This window comes from Salmo salar, chromosome 13 (genome assembly GCF_965601325.2).
Source record: "Salmo salar chromosome 13, fSalSal1, whole genome shotgun sequence".
Classification (NCBI taxonomy): domain Eukaryota; kingdom Metazoa; phylum Chordata; class Actinopteri; order Salmoniformes; family Salmonidae; genus Salmo; species Salmo salar.
This window is the reverse complement of record NC_138303.1, coordinates 72455001-72480000: the sequence shown is the minus strand read 5'-3', so window position 1 is coordinate 72480000 and position 25000 is coordinate 72455001. Positions and strand designations below refer to the sequence as shown.

General features: G+C 44.3%; 1 protein-coding gene across 11 annotated transcripts in view; it reads right to left on the bottom strand.

Moving 5' to 3' along the window:
* arhgap32b (Rho GTPase activating protein 32b) overlaps positions 1-25000 on the bottom strand; it is a 246867-nt gene that overhangs the window by 54965 nt on the left and 166902 nt on the right. For 5 of the 11 annotated variants that reach the window (XM_082960293.1, XM_082960292.1, XM_082960294.1 and 2 more), the window contains 6 exons: positions 20719-20805; positions 14993-15130; positions 6947-7039; positions 6366-6488; positions 4338-4415; positions 1916-1997 (listed from right to left, as the gene is read on the bottom strand). In XM_082960293.1, coding sequence (XP_082816419.1) covers positions 1916-1997; positions 4338-4415; positions 6366-6488; positions 6947-7039; positions 14993-15130; positions 20719-20805 — 601 coding nt within the window. Of the gene's footprint in view, positions 1-1915; positions 1998-2114; positions 2416-3165; positions 3283-4337; positions 4416-6365; positions 6489-6946; positions 7040-14992; positions 15131-20718; positions 20806-25000 lie in introns of those variants that run through there. The other 6 variants (XM_082960298.1, XM_082960300.1, XM_082960302.1 and 3 more) reach the window with 2 other exon arrangements.

Here is a 25000-nt window from a genome sequence, read left to right as displayed (position 1 = left end):
GGTGTGGTTGGCCCTGGGTTCCTCCTAATGCAAGACAATGCTAGACCTCATGTGGCTGGAGTGTGTCAGCAGTTCCTGCAAGAGGAATGCATTGATGCTATGAACTGGCCCGCCCGTTCCCCAGACCTGAATCCAATTGAGCACATCTGGGACATCATGTCTCGCTCCATCCACAAACGCCACATTGCACCACAGACTGTCCAGGAGTTGGCGGATGCTTTAGTCCAGGTCTGGGAGGAGATCCCTCAGGAGACCATCTGCCACCTCATCAGGAGCATGCCCAGGCGTTGTAGGGAGGTCATACAGGCACGTGGAGGCCACACACACTACTGAGCCTCATTTTGACTTGTTTTAAGGACATTACATCAAAGTTGGATCAGCCTGTAGTGTGGCTTTCCACTTTAATTTTGAGTGACTCCAAATCCAGACCTCCATGGGTTGATAAATTGGATTTCCATTGATTATTTTTGTGTGATTTTGTTGTCAGCACATTCAACTATGTAAAGAAAAAAGTATTTAATAAGATTATTTCATTCATTCAGATCTAGGATGTGTTATTTTAGTGTTCCCTTTATTTTTTTGAGCAGTGTATATACATACATACACATATATATATATATACATACATATACACATATATATATATATATATATACATATACATACATATACACATATATATAATATATATACATATACATACATATACATATACACATATATATATATACATATACACACATATATATATATACATATACACACATATATATATACACACACACACATATATATATATATATATACATATATACATACACACACACACACACACACACACACACACACACACACACACACACACACACACACATATATATATACACATACATACATACATATACATATATGCCCATACATACATGTATACACATGCATACATATACATATATACACTTCAAGACTGTTGGAAAAGCATTCCAAGTGAAGCTGGTTAAGAGAATGCCAAGAGTGTGCAAAGCTGTCATCAAGGCAAAGGGTGGCTACTTTGAAGAATTCAAAATATAAAATATATTGATTTGTTTAACACGTTTTTGGTTACTACATGATTCCATATGTTATTTCATAGTTTTAATGTCTTCACTATTATTCTACACTGTAGAAAATAATACAAATAAAGAAAAACCCTTGAACGAGTAGGTCTGTCCAAACTTTTGACTGGTACTGTATGTAAATAAGTACCTTTAAAAAAAATAATAATTATACATTTGCAAACATTTCTAAAAACCCGTTTTCGCTTTGTCATTATGATGTAGTGTGTAGATTGATGAGAATAAATAATAATTTAATCAATTTTGTGGAATAAGTCAAGCGGTCTGAATACTTTCCGAATGCACTGTATGTTTTTCTTTTGCAGTCTAGAATTGTGTTGAATACACAAGTCTCTTCAAACAATCCCGAGGCTTATGCTGTCACTAAACTTTCCAAGTGGAATGCTAGGTGCTTTAGCCTCAGCTGGCCTGAGACAGAGACACTTGTGTAGAGCATTACCCTTACTCCTCCACAGAGTGGCACTAGCACCTGCTGCAGTTTAGTCACCACGACATATCATAAATCCCATCCACCACATCATCATACCACACACCAATCTCACCAGACATTATCATACCTTATCACATTGATATACACGGTACACATTTTCTATAACCAATTGCTTCCTGCTAGCAGAAACAGAGATATGTTGTTAGTCGTTCATAGTTAATAATGTCAAAGCCACAACAACCGCACATTTTTTGATAAGCCGTACTTTATACTTTATCCACACACCACCAAAAACAACATAGCACCCAGTGGGAACGACCGTTAGGAGATTCAAGGACACCTCACTGTGGTTGTTGGAGAGGAAGTACGGTACCTGGTTTTGGCACCGAGTTGGTGACGGACTGCGGCACCTTGTCGTTTATCAGCTCCACACACTCACTGGGAAAGAAGCCAACCTGGGGAGAGGACACACAACACTTTTAGTGAGAGAGAGCGCGAGAGTAAGCAGAGAGGATCAGTAACCGCGTGTGTGTGTGTGTGTTAGTGTGAGAGCGAGCGAAAGAGCGCATTACCATTAAAGACTGATAAACAAGCTTCATCCACTTAAGGTCCTTCTTCAATGTTGTGCGGCTAATATCAACATTTCACCACTGTGTTTCGGGTATGTTGTTGGAGACCTCTCTATGTATTAAGGAGTCCATAGGCAGTTGGTATAAACATGTACTAAAAGGCTGGTGCACGACCAGCGCGGAGCGTACTTTGACCCTAGGATACTACTTGGCACTGTGCAGTGCTCGTTGCAGTGTTCAGTCAAGATCATGTTGCTGAATAGCTGCCCAAGCTATGGTATTTAGGAGTTTTCTGTGCCACCTGATGTGGAGGTAAAGCCCGGTGGGGTCAATATGTGTGTTTGTCTGCGTGCGCGTGTGTATACCCCAAATGTTTTATATCAGAAGAACGGGCGAGAACAGACTGTGATAGTTTCAAATCCCCACAGTCAACCAGAAAGCAAAATATCCTTATTGAACACAGATGTTAAAAGTAATCTTCAAATGTATTTACGAATGAACAATAAACATGTGTAAAACAACTCAATTCTGATATAACACAACTGATTCTCCCAATGCAAAATAGACATAAGATGCCTTCAGGCTAAACTGTGTGTTAAGAAATACATTTTGTATAATAGAAGATCTCTAGGCTTCACTTAAGGAGGTTGGAGGAAGACTAGGTATACATATTTTAACGTGCTTTAATGAAGACGGGGGAAACTGCTAAATCAAAGCCATTCCCAGTAGAGCAGCTTGACAAAAGCATTCTGTTATTATCAACTATTCATCTAGTCCACTGAGGAACACATCTTGACTTGTGCGATTCCTAACATGGAGACCCAGACTACACTAATACACTGTCAAAGAAGTGTTTCTATTAGCTTGGAGTACATAGCCTGCACGCTTTGCAACATAAACTGCCTCCATCTTGTAGTAATGCGACTGATAAAGGGGTTGAAGGTTGAATGCGACCATCATATGGATCCAAGGTCCAGCTGTCTCGTGACTTACAAACAGTACTATACTAGAGAAAGAGTTGACTCATGCTGAGCATTCAACAAAAGCAGCTCACCCTTTCCATGGTTGGATTTGCTCTCTCCCTCTCTGTTGCTCCTCCAGCTTTTTCTCTCCTTCCCTCCCTTTTATCTCTCTCTCTCACCCGCTCTTTCTATGAGGCTCTGCAGTCCGGCTGGTAAATAAAGACAGATGTCAGCTGCCTATCCACCTCCAGTCACAGACGGACTCAGACTGCCTCTAGGGTGGCTGACTGACATCCGGTGGCGATAGGAGGGAGGACATGGACATCTGCTTTGTGCTAATAGGTATACCATCCAATCAACAGTTCAATATCCAGTAGCAACAAACACAGTGGTGTTTCCACCAATATCCAGACTGGTTTCAAGGACCAACACTGTGTAATAACATAGTTATGACATCTTTGTTGACGACATGCATGTATGAGACATTTCTTCCTAGGAATGAGTGCCGCGAGTTACATTATTGAAAGCTTTGACAGATAATATCTTTAACAAAACAAAGGAACCTTACTCTGTATGATATACCAAAAAACCAAACAAACAAGCTACTCTCCTCTGTCAACTCAGTATATACACAGCTACAGTACAACAAACCAACAGTTCCCGATCATCCTTGCGTTCAATAACATGTTGTGAAGCCCCGTCCAACATGGCCGCCCTCCCAGCTGGCCTGAATCCCCGGGGCAGCGAGCTGAGAGCAGGAGGCAGTGCTAAGGGGTAAGCTATGATCAGAACACTGCCGCGGTTCAATGCGAAGGGCACAGGAAGTTCAGCTGGACTGGATCAACAGACACACAAAACTGAGCATCATTGGGCTCAAAGAAAGACTATTGATAACTTTAAATGGAATACTGGAAAACTTAGCTAAGCTAATATAATCACATCCCGATCGAGAACAACCACTTATTTTGTACGCATTTTGTATGTATGAATTAACTGACAAGAGAAATGTTTCACCCAAATGAACAATATGAGCCAATTTTCATTTGTACACAGAGTAAAATTAGCTAAACAGCCAAACCAAACGTGAACCAAATGAGAAAAGCACAATTGAAATCCTGGCCTTGTGGAGTCTATCGTAGATCAGTAGATGTGGATGCCAAGCCATCTGTATGCAACTTATCAACCCCAGATTCTAGATTGCGACACAGTGTGTGTGTGTGTGTGCGTGCGCGCGCAAATGCGCACGCACTTCTGGGCCACCAACCTGAAAGCCGTGCTTGCCCCTCCACCATGTGGTGTCCTCTTTGGGGGGCATGTCAATAACAGACACGATGTCCCCAACCTGTCAGGGGAAAGAGAGAGGAGAAAGGGAAAGGGGGAGAGAGAAGAAGAAAGCGGGGATAGCTGGATCAAGTCATGTTGTGAATACATTTGAGGGGAAACTACATACTAACTAACCCATACTATAGAGGGGATATTATTAGGGATACCTTGCTAAGAAAAGTTTGGGAACCACTGACTGCATTTCTACATAATAATTAGATGTAGAATCAGATGTAGTGTATGAAAAGAGAAATGGAGAAACAACACCCTAGGAACAACGTAATGTATTGAGACGTCTATATAAGAGTAAATATGATGCAGATAACCTGTCATGGTGTCCATACAGCAAAGAGAAACGTTCTCAGAAAATACATACGGTTATTTATTACCGCATACAAGCACATCCATTCATCCATGACATCTCCATGTATTCGGAAAGTATTCAGACCCCTTGACTTTTTCCAAATGTTGTTATGTTACAGCCTTATTCTAAAATTGAATACATTTTCCTCACCAATCTACACACAATACCTCATACTGTCAAAGCAAAAGGTTTGCTATTTTTTTTTTTTTATTATTAAAAAATAATGTATTTACATAAGTACTTAAGACCCTTTGCTATGAGACTCAAAATTGAGCTCAGGTACATCCTGTCTCCAACTTGATTGGAGTCCACCTGTGGTCAAATCAATTGATGGTACATCTACATAAGGTCCCACAGATGACAGTGCATGTCAGAGCAAAAACCAAGCCATGAGGTCGAAGGAATTGTCCGTAGAGCTCCGACACAGAATTGTGCAAAGGCACAGATCTGGGGAAGGGTACCAAAAAATGTATTCAGCATTGAAGGTCCACAAGAACACAGCGGCCTCCATCATTCTTAAATGGAAGAAGTTTGAAACCACCAAGACTATTCCTAGAGCTGACTGCATGGCCAAACTGAGCAATCAGGGGAGAAGGGCCTTGGTCAGAGAGGTGACCAAGAACCAGATGGTCACTCTGACAGAGCTCCAAAGTTCCTCTGTGGAGATGGGAGAACCTTCCAGAAGGACAACCATCTCTGCAGCACCCCACCAATCAGGCCTTTATGGTAGAGTGGCCAGACGGAGGCCACTCCTCAGTAAAAGGCACATGACAGGGAACCTAAAGGCCTAAGACCATGAGAAACAAGATTCTCTGGTCTGATGAAACCAAGATTGAACTTTTTGGCCTGAATTACAAGCGTCAATTCTGGAGGAAACCTGGCACCATTCCTACAGTGAAGCATGGTGGTGGCAGCGTCATGCTGTGGGGATGTTTTTCAGTGGCAGGGACTGGGAGACGAGTCAGGATCGAGGGAAAGTTGAATGGAGCAAAGTACAGAGAGATCCTTGATGAAACTGGTACGAAGGTTCACCTCCAACAGGAAAACGACCCTAAGCACACATCCAAGACAACGCAGGAGTGGCTTCGAGACAAGTCTCTGAATGTCCTTGAGTGGCCCAACCAGAGACCGGACTTGAACCCGATCGAACATCTCTGGAGAGACCTGAAAAAAATGTGCAGTAATGCTCCCCATCCAACCTGACAGAGCTTGAGAGGATCTGCAGAGAAGAACGGGAGAAACTCCCCGAATACAGGTGTGCCAAGCTTGTAGCGTCAAACCCAATAAGACTCAAGGCATTAAGCACTTCCAAAGGTGCTTCAACAAAGTACTGAGTAAAGGGTGTGAATACTTAAGTAAATATGATATTTCATTTAAAGATTTTAATGGATTTGCAAACATTTCTACAAACCTCTTTTTGCTTTGTCATTATGTGTGTAGATTGATGAGGGAGAAAAAAATCAATTTTAGAATAAGGCTGTAATGTAACAAAATGTGGAAAAAGTCAAGGGGTCTAAATACTTTCTGAATGTAGTGTATGTCCATGTGAGTGTGTGTGCATGCATGTGCAAATGTGTTTAAATGTGTGTCAACTCTCCCTGTCACCTCGAAGGAGAGCTCGTCGGCGGCCTGGGCAATGTAGCGTTTGATGACATGGGCGGCGGCGATGGCGGGCACGTTGATGGAGGACTCCTCGTGGACCAGTAAGTGGTTGCCTTTGTTATCAACCTGGAAAACACACACACAGTCAAGGTAGTGTCATATTTACTGTCTGTCAATGTAGACAGGTTACACTGGGTTGGTGAGCTACGGTTCTAGTGTGTGTAAGGCACTGCATCTCAGTGCAAGAGGCATCACTACAGTTCCTGGTTCGAATCCCGGCTGTATCACATCCGGCTGTGATTGGGAGTCCCATAGGGAAGCGCACAACTGGCCCAGCGTCGTCCGCGTTGGGCTGGGGTAGGCCGTCATTGTAAATAAGAATTTGTTCTGAACTGACTTGCCTAGTAAAATAAAGGTTTCATTATATATATAAACATATATAAATAAGTGAGTAAAGAAAGAGGAGCAGTAAGCAGATGTGTTCAAGAGAGAGAGAAAATGGAAAACTATGTTTTACGTGTGGTGTATTTGTGTAGAGTGGGAGATTGATAGACGGACAGACATAAACCCAGACAGAAGCTCACCTCCATCCATGTGAGGGCAGGCCCACAGTTGATCTTGTTGTCAGCGATAGCTGTGAGGCGGGAGAGGTAAGCCATCAGCATCTGGGAAACTGCCTGTGAGAGGAAACCAGAAACAGACCACGTGTAAAACACCGATATAAAACCAAACAAAACCCTTCTGTCACTGTAGTTCCACAGAGTGGTGTCGATTGACCTACAGCTATAGGTAGTGTATGAGAATCCTGTGTGGCCACTTTGCGTGGTCTTTACAACTGATCCAGAGACAGTGTGGTTGTTGTGTACATGATGGGTGAGGCTGGCATTCGGCTATACTTGCTAAGTAGAGCTGATCCTAAATAAGATAGTGGCCTCCTAACTGGATATACACGAGCAAACTAAATAACAAAAGGTACCATAGACTTTAAGCGGAAGTATCATCAGTATTATCATGGCCGTCAGACTCTTCAGGGAAATATATCCAGACAAGAGGCCATTAATGAAAGAAATCAACTCTGGTTGCGTATCTGCCTACCACCAGGGGAGTATACAGTTTCAATTTAACTCAACCCAATGAGGCTGCTAAGTGCGTTTACATCTGCAACCAATCAAAAACAAGAAGCACTCTCGTTTTTAAGCAGGGCAAATGATTTTCAGGGGACCCATGGTAATACATTTGATGTCAGCAGAACACAAATATTTATTTTGTGCAATGCCTTTTTTCGCTTGCAATACTAAAATATATACACAACTTAAATGCCATATGCAAAACTGAATTGCCCATGGTCTGCCAATGACTACTCTACTCACAGTCCTACAAATTTGTTTCAGTGTGAGGCGGCAGTCAGAAAAATGGCTTTTAGTCTGTGTGCTTCACAACCTAGTTGTCATTGAGGGACGGCTGTTTTTAGGTTTTACTGTAATTGTGTGTTCCTTTCACCAAGGTTATGTACTACTTCTGGACAGGAAGCAGTAAACACACAAAAGTGTGTGTGTGTGAGATAGTGAGCGAGAGTAAGGAGAGAGGACGAGTCAAATAATTTGTGTGAGAGAAAATTGGAAAGTGTGCGAGCTCAATGAGTGTGTCAGCACATCTTGTACTGTAGGAGGGTACCACAGTACTTTAGAGGCATAATGGACTCTACAAAACACTTCAGCTGCTCTCAGGCAGGATAAACACATCTCAATGAGCATGAGCCAGAATGACATGATTGACTGAGCTCATAATGCAGTCGATCCTATTTTATTTGTCACATACACATGGTTAGCAGATGTTAATGCGAGTGTAGCGAAATGCTTGTGCTTCTAGTTCCGACAATGCAGTAGTATCTAACACGTAATCTAACCCAACAATTTCACAACAATTACCTTATACACACAAGTGTAAAGGAATGAATAAGAATATGTACATAAAAAAAATATGAATGAGTGATGGTATAGAACGGCATAGGCAAGATGCAGTAGATGGTATAGTGTACAGTATATACATATGAGATGAGTAATGTAGGATATGTAAACATATAAAAGTGGCATTGTTTAAAGTGGCTAGTGATACATTACATCAAGATGGCAAGATGCAGTAGATGGTATAGAGTACAGTATATACATATGAGATGAGTAACGAAGGGTATGTAAACATTATATGAAGTGGCATTGCTTAAAGTGGCTAGTGATACATTTATTACATCAATTTTTCCATTATTAAAGTGGCTGGAGTTGAGTCAGTATGTTGGCAGCAGCCACTCAATGTTAGTGATGGCTGTTTAACAGTCTGATGGCCTTGAGATAGAAGCTGTTTTTCAGTCTCTCAGTCCCCGCTTTGATGCATCTGTACTGACCTCACCTTCTGGATGATAGCGGGGTGAACAGGCAGTGGCTTGGGTGCTTGTTGTCCTTGATGATCTTTTTGGCCTTCCTGTGACATCGGGTGGTGTAGGTGTCCTGGAGGGTAGGTAGTTTGCTCCCGGTGATGCGTTGTGCAGACCTCACTACCCTCTGAAGAGCCTTACGGTTATGGGCGGAGCAGTTGCCGTACCAGGCGGTGATACAGCCCGACAGGATGCTCTCGATTGTGCATCTGTAAAAGTTTGTGAGTGTTTTTGGTGAGAAGCCGAATTTCTTCAGCCTCCTGAGGTTGAAGAGGCAATGCTGCGCCTTCTTCACCACGCTGTCTGTGTGGTTGGACCATTTCAGTTTGTCCGTGATGTGTACGCCGAGGAACTTTCTACCCTCTCCACTACTGTCCCGTCGATGTGGATAGGGGGGTGCTCCCTCTGCTGTTTCCTGAAGTCCACGATCATCTCCTTTGTTTTGTTGACGTTGAGTGTGAGGTTATTTTCCTGACACCACACTCCGAGGGCCCTCACCTCCTCCTTGTAGGCCGTCTCGTCGTTGTTGGTAATCAAGCCTACCACTGTAGTGTCGTCTGAAAACTTGATGATTGAGTTGGAGGTGTGCATGGCCACGAAGTCGTGGGTGAACAGGGAGTACAGGAGAGGGCTGAGAACGCACCCTTGTGGGGCCCCAGTGTTGAAGATCAGCGGGGTGGAGATGTTGTTACCTACCCTCACCACCTGGGGGTGGCCCGTCAGGAAGTCCAGGACCCAGTTGCACAAGGCGGGGTCGAGACCCAGGGTCTCGAGCTTGATGACGAGTTTGGAGGGTACTAGGGTGTTAAATGCTGAGCTGTAGTCAATGAACAGCATTCTCACATAGGTATTCCTCTTGTCCAGATGGGTTAGGGCAGTGTGCAGTGTGATTGCGTCGTCTGTGGATCTACTGGGGCGGTAAGCAAATTGGAGTGGGTCTAGGGTGTCAGGTAGGGTGGAGGTGATATGGTCTTGGAGTAGTCTCTCAAAGCACTTCATGATGACGGAAGTGAGTGCTACGGGGCGGTAGTCATTTAGGTCTGCGCATGCTCTGAGGATGCAGCTGGGGATGCCGTCTGGGATGCCTGCAGCCTTGCGAGGGTTGACACGTTTAAATGTTTTGCTCACGTCGGCTGCAGTGAATGAGAGCCCGCAGGTTTTGGTAGCGGGCCGTGTCAGTGGCACTGTGTTGTCCTCAAAGCGAGCAAAGAAGTTGTTTAGTTTGTCTGGGAGCAAGACATCCTGGTCCGCAATGGAGCGGGTTTTCCTTTTATAGTCCGTGATTGGCTGTAGACCCTGCCACATACCTCTCGTGTCTGAGCCGTTGAATTGCGACTCCACTTTGTCTCTATACTGACGCTTAGCTTGTTTGATTGCCTTGCGGAGGGAATAGACATTTTTACATTTTTTGGTCATTTAGCAGACGCTCTTATCCAGAGCGACTTACAGTAGTGAATGCAAACCTTTCATACATTGTTTTTTTTTTTTCCTGTGCTGGCCCCCCGTGGGAATCGAACCCACAACCCTGGCGTTGCAAACACCATGCTCTACCAACTGAGCTACAGGGAAGGCGAATAGCTACACTGTTTGTATTCGGTCATGTTTCCGGTCACCTTGCCCTGATTAAAAGCAGTGGTTCGCGCTTTCAGTTTTGTGCGAATGCTGCCATCAATCCATGGTTTCTGGTTTGGGAATGTTTTAATAGACGCTGTTGGTACAACATCACCGATGCACTTGCTATTAAACCCGCTCACCGAATCAGCGTATTCATCAATGTTGTTGTTCGCCGCAATGCGGAACATATCCCAGTCCACGTGATCGAAGCAATCTTGAAGCGTGGAATCCGATTGGTCAGACCAGCGTTGAGCAGACCTGAGTGCGGGAGCTTCCTGTTTTAGTTTCTGTCTATATGCTGGAAGCAACAAAATGGAGTCGTGGTCAGCTTTTCCGAAAGGAGGGCGGGGGAGGGCTTTATATGCGTCGCGGAAGTTAGAATAACAATGATCTAGGGTTTTGCCAGCCCTGGTAGCGCAATCGATATGCTGATAGAATTTAGGGAGCCTTGTTTTCAGATTAGCCTTGTTAAAATCCCCAGCTACAATAAATGCAGCCTCAGGATATGTGGTTTCCAGTTTACATAGAGTCAAATGAAGTTCGTTCAGGGCCATCGATGTGTCTGCTTGGGAGGGGATATATGCGGCTGTGATTATAATCAAAGAGAATTCTCTAGGTAGATAATGCGGTCGGCATTTGATTGTGAGGAATTCTAAGTGAGGTGAACAGAAGAACTTGAGTTCCTGTTCCTGAGTTCCTATATGTTGTTTACTGAAATGAGGGTTGTTTCTATTTTTTTTTGAGGTGACTTCTTGAGTAATGCACAACAGATGGCCAGGAGATTTCATAGGTCTGTGGCAGTCCTTCATGTTCCATATTCTATAAAGGCTAGGACAATAGAAGAATAGAGAGACATTGTGAAAACATTATGTGAGTGAGATACAGCGCCTGTCATCAAAAGACATTGTTAGATCAAGTTAAAGAATCTCAAGAGGGACTACTGTCTGTGATGACTACAGAGAGAACTGAATTGAGAGAGCGAGAGAGATAGAGAGCCAAATAGAGAGAAGAAAAAAGACAGCATGAGAGAGAGAAAGGGCAAAAGGAAAGAGTGACTGGTGAGCGCCTAGCAGAGGGAATCAAACACTCCACGGGAGGCCAATTAGAGAGGAGACGAAGAGGAGAGAGAGAGAGAGGTTAAATAAGGGAAGAGAAGAGGAGGTTAAATAAGGGAAGGGAAGAGAGAGGTTAAATAAGGGAAGAGAAGAGAGAGGTTAAATAAGGGAAGAGAAGAGAGGAAAAGTTAGAGGACAGGAGAGGTTAGAGAACTGAGCCCAAAGAGAGGCGAGGACTAAGAGAGGTTAGAGGAAAGGAAAGAGGAGATGAGAAAAGATGATAGGAAAGCAGAGCAGAGGAAATGAGAGGTTAGGCCAGGACAGAAGAGGTTAGGAGAAGAGGAAGGGATAGAGAGAGAGATTATAGGAGAAGAGAAATTAGAGAAGGGAGAAGAGGTTAGAGCAGAGAAGTGGTGGGCACGGGGCCAGCCGCGGGGCCCTCTCATGACCCTCTCTCTTTCTCTCCGAGAGGTTCAAGGCCGCTGCCTGCCACATCGATTCCAGTACATGAGCTGGCACCGTGCGAACCCAATCAGGCCAGGGCCGACCAACAGAGGCCGAGTGTTGTAGCCCAGAGGAAGGGGCCTAATGGGGCACAATCTGACGACATGTACATGACACTGCCACCTTAGCCCTGGTTTTAAAAGTCCCACATCCTCTGAGCCTTTGTTTTCTTTCCACAAGATGTGGCACCAACAGTACAACATAAATGTAAACATGTATAACCAGATTAACCCCAACTTAACCCAAAGCCAGGACAAATCTGGCCAAGAGAAACCGGTGAAGTTAAAGCAATTCTATATGTGGAAGATAATAAGATATGTAAATGACAAAGCATGCCCGGGTAAAAAAAAAAAAGGATGTTTGTTTTTCATTTGAGACTTCACTGTGGCACTAACCAGTCCAAACAATGGTTAAATGATCAGATACGTCCAGATATGTCATGAAGGCCATATGTCACCTTGAGGGAGCTCAATGAAGACGAAGCTGACAACATTTAAACGGATCTCAGGATAAATCAAATATTCCCCTAAACAACTCTCATCCGTCAAACGTTGCAGGGAGGGAGAGTACAGAACGTTGAATCGGACACCACGTTTTGCCTAAATGATAAAAACGGTTAGCCTAAGACAAAAAGAATGCCAAAAAGAAAATTAAAAGATTGCCAACAGTGCTACAATACTAAGCACTTGATTTGGAGTGTAAGTAGGCTTCTGTATAGAGGGCTTGCTTTGCAGAGCAGCAGAGAAGGAAGGCCATGCACGGTCTGGTCTGGGCTATAATAAGCAAGGCTGGGTAAGGAAAGCTTTTCTCTGATGACATGGATGCTTTCCTTGTTGTGCTGCAGTTGTTGGTTACTGTTGGTGATGAATACCCTGGCGCTTCCCACAAGACTTGTCCTATTCAGCGCACTAATCCAAGAGTGAGCCTTCCCCTGTGTGTGCCAGACAGTGTATGCACCCCAAATGGCACCCTAGTCCTCATACAGTGCACTACTTTTGACCAGGGCTCTGATCGAAAGTAGCGCACTATGTAGGGGATATGGTACCATTTGCGCCGCCGCCAGTGTCTCTCCTTAGTCCTCCATCCTCGAGTGTCAACATGGCCAAGCAAACACAGACCAAAAGAGGGCCAAGACTCTCCAGAAAGACAAAGACTAGAGAACATAGGGTAAAACAAGAGTAAAGCCAAGCACAACATGGCTAACGGAATCAATAGGGAGACGGATTAGTTGATTAGCAGTAAGTCTCCTGATTTCGCAGAATATTCGGACCAACTCTTTTCAGGTCTTAGACTTAATGAGTCATGGAAGACATTGTGTGAGCTAATGTCAACTCATGTCGACCAGGCAATTTAGAGCTCCATGTACTGGCCTGCAGAACAGTGGCCATTGTGTATTGTAATGAGCAGGCAATATGATGGTTAACATACTAGTTAGGCTAACACTATCCAAATAACTGCAGTAGCTAGGTACCAAACTGAGGGAGCGGCAAATCAGCCCCTCGACAATACTGTTAGTGACATTTAAATTGAAGCCAATTTTCCCGTACAACAATTCATCCTGTAAGAACCTCTTTGTATTAAATGCCTGAAAGCTACAATAAAACAATGACAGCTTGAGCACGCAGCCTCCCAAAAAACTATTTGTAAAGCTGGGCTGCCTGAAATTACTACACGCTCACTCGCCGCTATTATTTGTCCCAGCAGCCGCAGACACAGATTAAACCGAAAGGTCCGACGTCTTGTTCAACCAATCACAACCGAGGTAGACCCATTTCCTCAGCCTTGTTTTGTGAAAACCCTAATAACCTGTTGTACCAGTCCTGTTGAGTGCTGAACATTCCACTACTGAAGGACCCATGCTTTCATTGTGGGCGTAGTAATCTAACCTCCTGTGATTAGTCAACATGCCGCCCGGGCCTCCCAGTGTTTCCCATTACACAGGGGACTGGAGGACCTGCATCCCAAATGGCACCCTATATAGTGTACTACTTTTGAGAATGGCCCATAGAGCTCTGGTCAAAAGTAGTGCACTATGAAGGGAATAGGGTGCCATTTGGGATGCACAAATAAAGTGGTGCCTAGTCAGCCTACCTTCGTGGGAGTCTCTATTTAGGAGGGAAAGAAAGAGTATTAGGGCCTTTTTTTCCCATGGACTGAACGATCATAACAGGTAGGCATTAACAGCCACTCCAAACTTCAAAGGCCATCGATTTAGTTGTGAAAATATGCCACAGTTCAAGTGGGCTTTTGCTGTGAAAACTACTGTAAAGAGTGAGAGTGTGTGTGTGAGAGGGAGGGGAAAGAGAGAGGGAGGGGAAAGAGAGAGGGAGGGGAAAGAGAGAGGAGGCAAAGAGAGAGGAGGCAAAGAGAGAGGAGGCAAAGAGAGAGGAGGCAAAGAGAGAGGAGGCAAAGAGAGAGGAGGCAAAGAGAGAGGAGGCAAAGAGAGAGGAGGCAAAGAGAGAGGGGGGAAAAGAGAGGGGGGTAGAGAGAGGGAGGGGAAAAGAGAGAGGGGAAAAGAGAGGGGGGGGAAAAGAGAGAGGGGGGGTGTATGAGAGCGAAAGCTCCCGTCACAGCTCAGCGGGGATGGAGAGGCTTTCTAAACACGTAAACACAGAGACTATACAGCTGTCTCCCTCTTAACACTAGGCCATTAGACACCATTAAAAACAGCACAATTGGACACTTTCACTCATTTAGGCCATGAATCAGCCTGCAACAAAGACCTAGGCAGGAGTTTGTAAAACAAGCAAAAACGGCATGGACATTGTACTGGTATTTCACTCTAGCAAGGAAACGGTCGCAAAACTGTTCTGAAGCGAGCCCTGTCTTTTGCCTCTGGTTTCTGTCTGAACCCTAAACCGTTATCATGTATAACCCTGAAGGGCATAATATAGTCCTTGCAGTCATAAGCTCTGAGGCGGCATTCAAAGTGGGAGACTGGAGACTGGGAGAGACCATCTGAATGGTGGTATAGGGGTGTTGGGAGGGGAGGGGTGGCACATCAGCTGTACTGAGACCAGGCGTCTTACCTCGGTGCGATCACTCAGACTGTCAAATCGAGGCACCTCCGGCAGCTGCGAGAAGCGGCGGTCATATATGCAGAGGTGCAGGTGCTTATCCAGGACACGAAAATCTTCATAGCTGCGCTTCACAATCCAGTTCCGGCCCTGCAGAGAAAAAACAAGAGAGTCAGCCAGTGGGAAAGAGAGGAGAGAGAGAGAACGTTTCAAAAGACAGGGGAGGTGCATAAGCCCTTGGCTGCTTTACTAGCCTGGTAACAGATACCCCTCACGCCCTAATTCAGAATCCACCGCTGAGATGGGGTGACAGGAGGGGAGCTCTATGCTTTTACTAGGGGGATCAGAGAGGGGGCAGGGCTCGACATTAACGCTGTCCACTTGCCCGGGCAAGTAAAAAAAACAAATTGTTGGACAGGCAGATTACATTGACAAATAAAAAATGCAAAAATCACCATCTCATGTCTGAGCCGTTGAATTGCGACTCCACTTTGTATCTGTACTGACGTTTTGTCTCTGATTGCCTTATAGAGGGCATAACTGGACTGTTTGTATTCGTCACCTTGCTGTAGTTAAATGTGGTGGTTCGCACTTTTAGTTTTGCACGAATGTTGCCATCTATACACCGTTTTTGCTTTGGATAGGTTTTAATTGTCACAGTGGGAACAACATCCCCTATACAATCCCTAATGAACTCAGTCACTGTGTCAGTGTATACGTAAATGTTATTCTCAGAGGCAACCCGGAACATTTTCCAGTCCGCGTGATCAAAACAGTCTTGAAGCATGGATTCCGATTGGTCAGACTAGCGTTGAATAGACCTTAGCATGTGTAATTCCTGTTAGAGTTTCTGCCTATAGGAAGGGAGAAGCAAAATGGAGTCGTGATCTGATTTTGCCGAAGGGAGGGAGGGGGAGCGCCTTGTAGCCATCCCGGAAGGGAGAGTAACAATGGTCGAGAGTTTTTGAAGCGCGAGTACTACAGGCGATGTGTTGATAGAACTTCGGTAGCGTTTTCCTCAGTTTGCTTTATTAAAGTCCCCAGCGATAATAAATGCGGCCTCAGGATACGCAGTTTCCAGTTTGCACAAGGTCCAGTGTAGTTCCTTGAGAGCTGTCGTGGTATCGGCTTGAGGGGGAATATACACGGCTGTGACAATAACAGACCGGCTTATCAAGATCCAGTTGTGTTTGAGCAGGGTTGGATAAAAAGCCTGATAGGGTGACTCCCCACAGAACACTCCACTGGGGGACAGGGACCAGCCATTTGTATGGTTGTAGTTTGGTTGTGGTTGCCCCAAGCAGAGCACCAGTCTGCCAATGTGAGGCAGTGCTAAAAAACTGACGAAGGGATAGTGGATGGATGGATGGGCGGAGGAGGGACTGGAGAGGGGGATGAATCTAAATGGCTGGGATTATTAAGAGGGGTAAAATCTGGTGGAATTAAGAGAGGTGGACATTATATCCTTCAATTTCAACAGGGGGGCCCATTTTAACCTGAAAGAGGACGATGTACCCTGAATCTACTACAGAACATTGAGTGAAAAATACAATATTTTATAATATTGGATGTACTGCTATTAATCAAACCAGAAACATATGTGGTGGGGTAATCAGTTGTTGTATTAGTATTGTGAGTAAATCCAACAGGCACCATGCCACACAGAATGGAACAGCTCCTAAATATGTTGCCACTGAAGCTCACTGAACTCACACTTTAACTGTGCTGGCCTGGAAAGCTAAGTTTGGAATCCATTTATGAAGTCATCAATTCGCCGAGGCTATTTTGGGAGTACAACACAAGAACTCGATAATTCACACAGATCCATACGTTAACTCTTAACAGACAAATCTTTGGGGGGGAATACATCGGGGCCGGCTGGCGATTGACAAAGCCATCCAGGGCTTTTTGAAATCTAAATGAAAGGGTGCCGAATTGTGATGTGAGCCTCGGGCAATGTCCCTATGGGGAACAGGGTGCCATTTGGGACAGGCCCTTGGTCAGCACCGGGAACAGGTTCTTTTAGGATTTACCCTGGGGATAATGTAGCTCATGGGCTGAGAAAGGGGTGTCATGACGTTGCCCTCTTTGGGTACAGCGAGCACAGTTGACCCCTCCCCCTGCACCTCTTCACCATCTCCCTCTGTCTCCTACACCCAGGCTGCTGTGGTCAGAAGGGGTCGTAAATTCCTAAGAAAATGTCCCACCTCATGGCCACAGTATAAAGAGACAGAGTGTTTCACAGTATAGAGAACAAAGGATTCTTCCACCTCACAGAATTGGAGAACCGAACAACATTTGTGTTCTGGAGAAGGTATAAAAGATTGGTGAAGAACTGGTCCGTTTGGTACAATTTTGTGAAACTCATGAGAGACAATACGGCCATATTACCATAATAATGTTTATATACTAGCCTCAGCTATGAGACTTACATCTAAATGGTTGTATAAAATTAATGAATAAGGATAGAACTGTTTGTGATATTGTGCAATGTGATTTTGGACTGTTAATGAAGGAAACTCCAATTCCCTTTGGAGTCTTAACTAAGTCATCGGCACGCCCCCAGGGACACAGACAGGACCTGGCGTCATGTGACAGCCTTTTCTACGTTCAGTATATAAACCCCCACCCAGGGTTTCTTTCCTAAGACCAGGCCTCCACTCCATTACGAGTTGGCTAATAGGTTTGACCATGCATCCCTCTACTGAACTTTAACCATACCACGTGGTTAAACTATTAGACGATCGATACAGAATAAGAACAAGTCTTTGATATTAATTACTAGTCTGCAGCTAGGAATTCGGTATCATTGAACGCGAAGACCGACGAAACATCCATTCTACAACGACATTAATGAATGTCGCTTTGAAATATCCATTCTAACATAGAGAGAGAGAACGCGAGGACAAAACTCTCCAACAGAACAGAACTTTTCAACAAAGATCCCGACGACACACTGAGCGTAAATATATATATTGATTGCAATTGTTCCCGAATGAGTGAGCGTTCATTGTGCAAAGGATTAGCATTTCAATTGTTAATATTTATCAACTCTGTCGTGTCTTCTCAGCTGACCCCACCCCCCTTTTGTCTAACAAGCCGCCATGCCGGTTTAGCCCACATTCTCCTATCATTTCTTTGTTGCCACATCTGTTTGATTATGCATTTCTGTTGAATTATTTAGTTTAGTAAATAAATGATTTTAACACAATTGATGTATGGATGACTCATAGGGCAGACTGGGTTCGTGCAGATAACCAACAATTTACGACGTTTGGAATGAGACTGACCAAGGTAAAGAATACGTCATTAAATCAGAAGACTCAAAGATCAGATATTATGATAAATGAAAGTTATATTAGGAAAATTATAACTTTGTAATCTGAATATTTTACTTGGTGCCCCGACCTCCTAGTTAATTACAGTTACAAGATTAATCAGTTTAATCGCATAATAATAATAATTACAGAGTTATTTGATAAACATGTCTTCAGTTTTAATGATGCCAAAGACACGACAGGGGTCATAACTTAATTGTGGGGAGCAGAGGAGGAGAAGGAAGAGTGGAAATGGAGAATGGCTGAGGATGGTGGTGGCAGTTGGGGTTAATACTTCTGAAAGCTCTGCCAGATCAGAGTACTGTGTATCCTGTCTTCCAGCAGGTTCTGGAAGACAAGCGTCCAACAGTCCCCCTTTATGGGCTGACAAATAATTATCCATAATTCTATTAGCCATAGCCACTTCCAGGTTGGCAAAAAAAGGCAACATTTCAAGGACCTACTGAATTTCAAGCAGAAGGTGAACACACTGCAAGCTTATCAAAACGCAGAATAATTCGCAGTTATAGCCCATTTAGCAGGCCATGTGTTCCATCTCCGATACCAGTCTTGTCCCCCCTTTTCTCTTTTTGCTCCCTGGTCCAATGCCCACGTCCCCAGTGTGTGGTAACTATCCCTCATCCAGGCAGACTTCCCGATGTCTGGCTTACAGCCTCCGGCCACCTTCATTTCTGAAAGGACAACACAAACCTGACATGAAGCTGCATTTCTGTGGGTCACCCCTTTACACATCTCTCCACTCCTCCCACCCATTATTTTCTATTCTCTTCCTACCCCCTCTTTCTTTTGTTCTCCAGAAGGAAAGTCGAAAGGTATGCGCTCCCAACATGGAATCGGTCCATTTCCCTGCACTTACCATCATCTATATCAAAAGAAAGAAAATGGTAGAATATGCTTCAGAAGCTGTATGCAGATGACAAAACCAGTAGTATAAGTGCAAACCAAATGAACTTTGCCCTCAGCTCATCATCGCATTCAAAGCTACTCCTGTCTTCCTATTTTCCATTGAGTTCCATTGAGTTTTCCACCGTTTCTTTTTCGATTCACAAGAGTGATTGCAAACCTCAAAACCCCAGTTCCAGAACGAGGGAGAAAAAAAAAAAAAATTGGTTGCTTTGATTTGACCCCGAAAAATCCCTCTGAACTGGGGCCAGAGCTGGAGTGACTGGGACTGCAGAGCGTCGACCAGCCCCACTGATCCTAGTGCAGCCATAAGGGAATAACCGGGAGGGAATCAGGACTGTAGAAGTATTTTTGTAAGGCTCCGTATAGTACTTGGTGTGCTACAGTAGCTTGTCCCACTTTCAGACACTGGGACTTCCAGTCAGTTCCTTTGTTTGTCTGTTCCCTTACTAGTGTGTGGAACTAAAGCGATCTTTCCTGAGTGCTGGATTCTTTCTCCTCCGCTTTCTGTACTAAGAGGGTGGCTCTGGGCCAATTTTTCACCCTCCTTTCCCCCCTTTTTTATGGAACAGTGCAGCAGTTTCAGCTCCCCTTTCCAACGCCAAGCCAAGGAAAGATGGAATTTCCAAGGACAGAGCCACCCGTTTTTCGTGGCATTGCCAAGGTCATGCAAATGGAATACGATCTAGAGGAAAAATGTGTGAAACCTGAATGGAGTGAGTCAGTGGAAGGGGTTAGACCGAAGCTACTGGGTTGTGTGGGACATGTGCACCATTGTGGGTACTGGAAAGCACAAGCTTAAGAAAATGAAATTCAGTAAAATGGAAGAAAGGCATGTCTTCAGTGAACCTTTAACCAGGAAGTCCCTAAAGATGTCCTACATGTTACATTTAGGAGAAACACCCAAGTTATTAAACGTTTAAAAAATACATTTTGATCAATAGACGATGAAATTGGCATGGGTTTTATTGAATTGCTTCGCTAGGTCTCTGATGAGAGGGAAACAATTGCCAAGGAGAAGATTCCGATGGTATGCCAGCCGTCTTTTTCAAGTTGTGTGTTTTGTTGCTACTCAACACCTTGTGAACATCGTGGATAAGGCCAAACGGCATAATTTCACTGTCACTCTCCTCCCCCGAGACCCTTATCACCAATCTGACCTTTCTGTTGAGTAGTTTGGTTGTTCCAGCTTCACCGTTCCCGCAACTAAGATTCTTCAATCATGACCCAAAGTGTTTTCAGAAAAATAAGCCAATCCCGTAATGTTACTAGCTAACAGAGGGGTGTGCTGGGTATGATTTACAGTATTGGACGTTCATCATTTGGTGTTTGACAAGATTCAAAAGACAGTGATTTTCCATGTGACTGTGCGTCTTTGTGAGAGTGTGTGGGTTTGCGTGCAAGTGAGTGTGTGTGCAAGTGTATATGAGAGAGCACTGATTGAGTGAGAATGACACTGCAGCATATCACAGCACCCGGGGGATTACTCTGTCATACCTGGCAGTAGATCTGGACCAAGTACTGCAGCTCTTTGGACTCAAAGCCATTCCGTGTCAATTCGCTCTGTTCATCCGCGAGTGAAAGCTGGAATACAGAGAGGGAAATGGGGGAAGAGAGAGGGAGAGAGAAAGTATGAGAGACACAGTGCTTCGTGTTTGGGGTTTTGGGTCGAATGGCATAAGGGCGTGGATGTGGTCAGATGACAACAGATAATTTGGTTGAAACAACCCTTTAACCTTTGTCTAACCTCCCCCCCTCCCAAGCAAGAGCTAAGAGAGTCTCTCAGTAGAACCAAAACAAATATCATCCCTCACAACCCCTGACAGTTATGCCGAGCCCGAGGCAAGTATTCACAAACCGTCTCAGTGTAGGAGTACTGATCCAGGATCAGTTATCCCTTGTAGATTATAATGAATATGATTATACGGACTGTTGGGATCTGATCCTAGAACAGCACTCTTACTCTGAGGCGCTTTGTGTAGAAAACAAAACCGAAAAATCACCCTCCCTCGTCACTGAACAAATCACTTTGTCTTCGCGTCACACAAACCCAGCTCGGGTATCATCCCCGACAGAAGAAACCACTTTAACACTCAATTCCTAATCCCTTTGCTATGACTTCGCAAGTGGAAGAGAGAGAACCTCAAATGTAAACGTTGCAAGTCCCTTCCCTTCCTAGATGAGCTAGCTAACAAAGAGAACATTGAAAGAGGAGCTGACAGAATAAAGCATGAAGGAAGGAGGGACAATCATAAGGTGGGATGATGAGACTGATTTGTCCCCAGCTGAGCCCCCCCTGCTTGCCTGCCCACGTTCTTATGAAATATAAATGAGGACTGGAGCGTCCCACACAGCAGGTGAGCGTCTCTTTCGTGCTACTCAGTAGACCACGGAGGAACTGATATCTTGGTCGAATTCAATAGTACATATCGTAGCAAAACGTTTTGTAATGGAAAACGTAAACAAACGTAAACAATGGACAAATTCAGGTAGTCCCTCGACTCCCTCTCCATGTCGGTCTGTTTGCTTCTGTTTGGTTCCTAATGAATACGACCTTGATCTGGCTGTGAGCACTGGACCTGACAAGCTTAGATGCAGAAGCCTACTTCACCAGTTACTCGCAACAGTTTGATGCTATAGGCCTATAGTGCCATACACTCACATTGTAGGCCTTGTAAGATGGTTTTGTCGAATGCAGGGGGACATAGAATTTCATTCTAATTTCAGGGAGTCATTCATTTGATTGAGCCTATGACTTGTATGAAAATGAGAAAATCATTTTGAGAAGGACATTTTTTGCATAATTTATAGCTAAGAAAGTGGTTCCATTATAATTAATGACTCTCCGTTTTCCCTATAGGACCGGAAGTAGGAAACAAACTCCCATGTACTCCCTTTCTCAACATTAGGTATGTGTGACACCTTACAACACCGACAACATCTATTACTAAGCTAGGCATGCCAATTAGTGACCAACAAGCAATTTGCTTTTGTCCTAGTTGAAGCTGCTAGACTATATCTCCCAATCAATCCCAGGTAAATTGCTTTACTTAAACACAATGTTACTATTGCAGAGACCATGTTTTACAATCCACCATTGATTGCAAGACTGTGCAGTGAATTGTATGGTTTGTGTGGTCCATTCATGCACAGACACAGATACACAGTACAACAGTCTCTGTGTTCACCCCCATCATTGCACACACATTATGGATACACACACACACATTAAAACTGAATGGCCCTCGCTGTCCTTTGTGCCTGAAAGGGTCTGCTCCGTATCTCCCAGGCACCAGACCCCTTCCAACACACACCCACCTCCCCCACACGGCCTACCGCGTACCTTTCCGCTTCCCATCCCTGTGATTGACATATCAAAAAGGAACTAGCTGGAGCAACACGTCCAAGCACTGACCTCAGCGATGGGTGGGGGGAGTGGGGACGATAAATGCTCATGTGTACACAGTCAAAGACACAAACAGAGTTAAGTGGGGTCTTGTTTGTGTGGCAAAACAAACTTAAACCCTTGAGATTCTCTCATTGTTATGAGTGGTAGACCCTCAGCAGCCGCAGAAGACAGCTCAGCTTTTAACCTATACTACAAATGTAGTTTGAGGAGTTAGTCAGTTAACTTTGGCCAACTGAGTTTAACTCGGGATAACCGGTACCACGAAAGTGGCTCACCTTTTAGTCAGGTACATTTCTATGGCAACTAATCCTTCAGAACTAATCCTTCAGGAATGCTAACTAAAGCTGTCTAGCTTTAGAAATGCCTGAGTAGATCTAGCGTGCTTCGTAGTATACCCCTCAGGTTAGCATCAAGGCTGTCAATACACTGATCTAGGTGCAGTGGGACTGGGGCAGGATCACACCCAACACGGAACACAACAGAACACTGATCAGTAGTAAGCTGCCTTTACCAACCACAGCAGAGACTGTACAGATGATATATTGGCTAAACAGCAGTGCTTTGTATGAATCTGGGGCTGTTACTTGGTTTAATTTGTCCATGAATGTGTGTGTGCTTATGCTTGTATAATAAAAAGAACGTTTTGTCACATAGGTGCAGTGAAATGTTTTGTTTTAGAGGGTCAGCCATAGTAGTACGGTGACAGCAGTACCATACCATAGTAGTAGTAGTACGGTGATAGCAGTACTATACCATAGTAGTAACACGGTTAATAGTACGCCGGTAAATGGTTTAATTTACCCTTGAATGTGTGCCCGCTTGTATTACAAAAATGTATTAAAAAAAAAAAAAATGTTTAGTCACATACACCAGATAGGTGCAGTGAAATGTGTTGTTTTACAGGGTCATAGTAGTACAGCGCCCCTGGAGGAAATGAGGGTTAAATGCCTTGCTCAGGTACTCACCGTACTACTACAACACTCTAACCGCTAGGCTACCTGCCGCTCCTATCCTCGTGGGTACCACAAATCCCCAAGTCCCCAGAAGGATATTAAAACAAGAAATTCTCCCAGGACTCCTGAGTGGTGCAGCGGTCTAAGGCACTGCATCTCTGTGCTAGAGGCGTCACTACAGACCCCGGTTTGATCCCGGGCTGTTTCACAACCGGCCGTGATCGGGAGTCCCATTGGGCGGCACACAATTGGCCCAGCGTCGTCCGGGTTAGGGGAGGGTTTGGCCGTCATTGTAAAATAAGAATTTGTTCTTAAATGACTTGACTAGTTAAATTAAGGTTTAAAAAAAAATATGGTTTAGGGTTAGAATTAGGGTCAGGGGTTAAGTTTGGGGTTAGGAGTTAAGGTTTAGGGAAAATAGGATTTTGAATGGAAATCAATTTTAGGTCCCCACAAGGATAGAAAAACATATGCTGTGTGTGTGTGCGCGCGTGGGACCAGGTTCAATATGCACCTGTCAACACTGTTAGCCTGTCAACACTGTTAGCCTGTCAACACTGTTAGCCTGTCAACACTGTTAGCCTGTCAACACTGTTACTGTTAGCCTGTCAACACTGTTAGCCACCATTCTGCACTTCAGACAGACACTTAAATAAAAGTCCTCTAAGTTGGACACACTAGCAAGGGACTCTAATCATAGGAAAATTACATGGCTCTGTCAAACGGTCCATTTCAGAGTGCATGGATGGAGTCGTCCTTGAAAAATTGCATAAATCAACAGTACCATGCTCCAAACACATCTAGGGCCTCATTTTGAAAAGCTGAATTGGTGTCCTTGGAAGTGTCCTTGGCATTAGCCTTGAAGTCTTCGAGTGCTTGGAATTGTTGAACTAGAGAAGTAGCATCCTGTCATTTTCACCTACTATTTAAACATCTAATCTCCATCTTTTGAGCCAGCGGGATAACTGTGTTACAAAAAATAAGCAAGGCTACGTGTGGAACGCAAAATAGCAGGCTTGGTTTAAGTGCCATTGTAACTCTAGATGGCTTGGCACTGCCTACTGTTTGCAGCGACAACTTTTTTGCTTCCTCCCTCTCTCTCCTTCTGTTCTGTGTTTCCACTTTTGTTAGCTACCACTCTTCTCTATTTCATCTTCTTCAGTGTTATGTTTGCTGAAATAGTTCTACACACAGAGAACTTTGAGAAGAAAGGAGTTTGTTCTTTAAGCGCTTAGAAAGTGTGCTGAACAAACAATGTTTAGGGACACAAGAGCGCGAGACAGAGCGAGCGAGAGAGAGCCTGCGCTCGGAACAGGGGAACAACTAGTCCTATATACCAACACCAGGGCTTTTCTCAGTGCAGGGCAGGGGCAATGAAAACAAACGCCTCATGCAATCCCAAAGAGGCCAACATTTG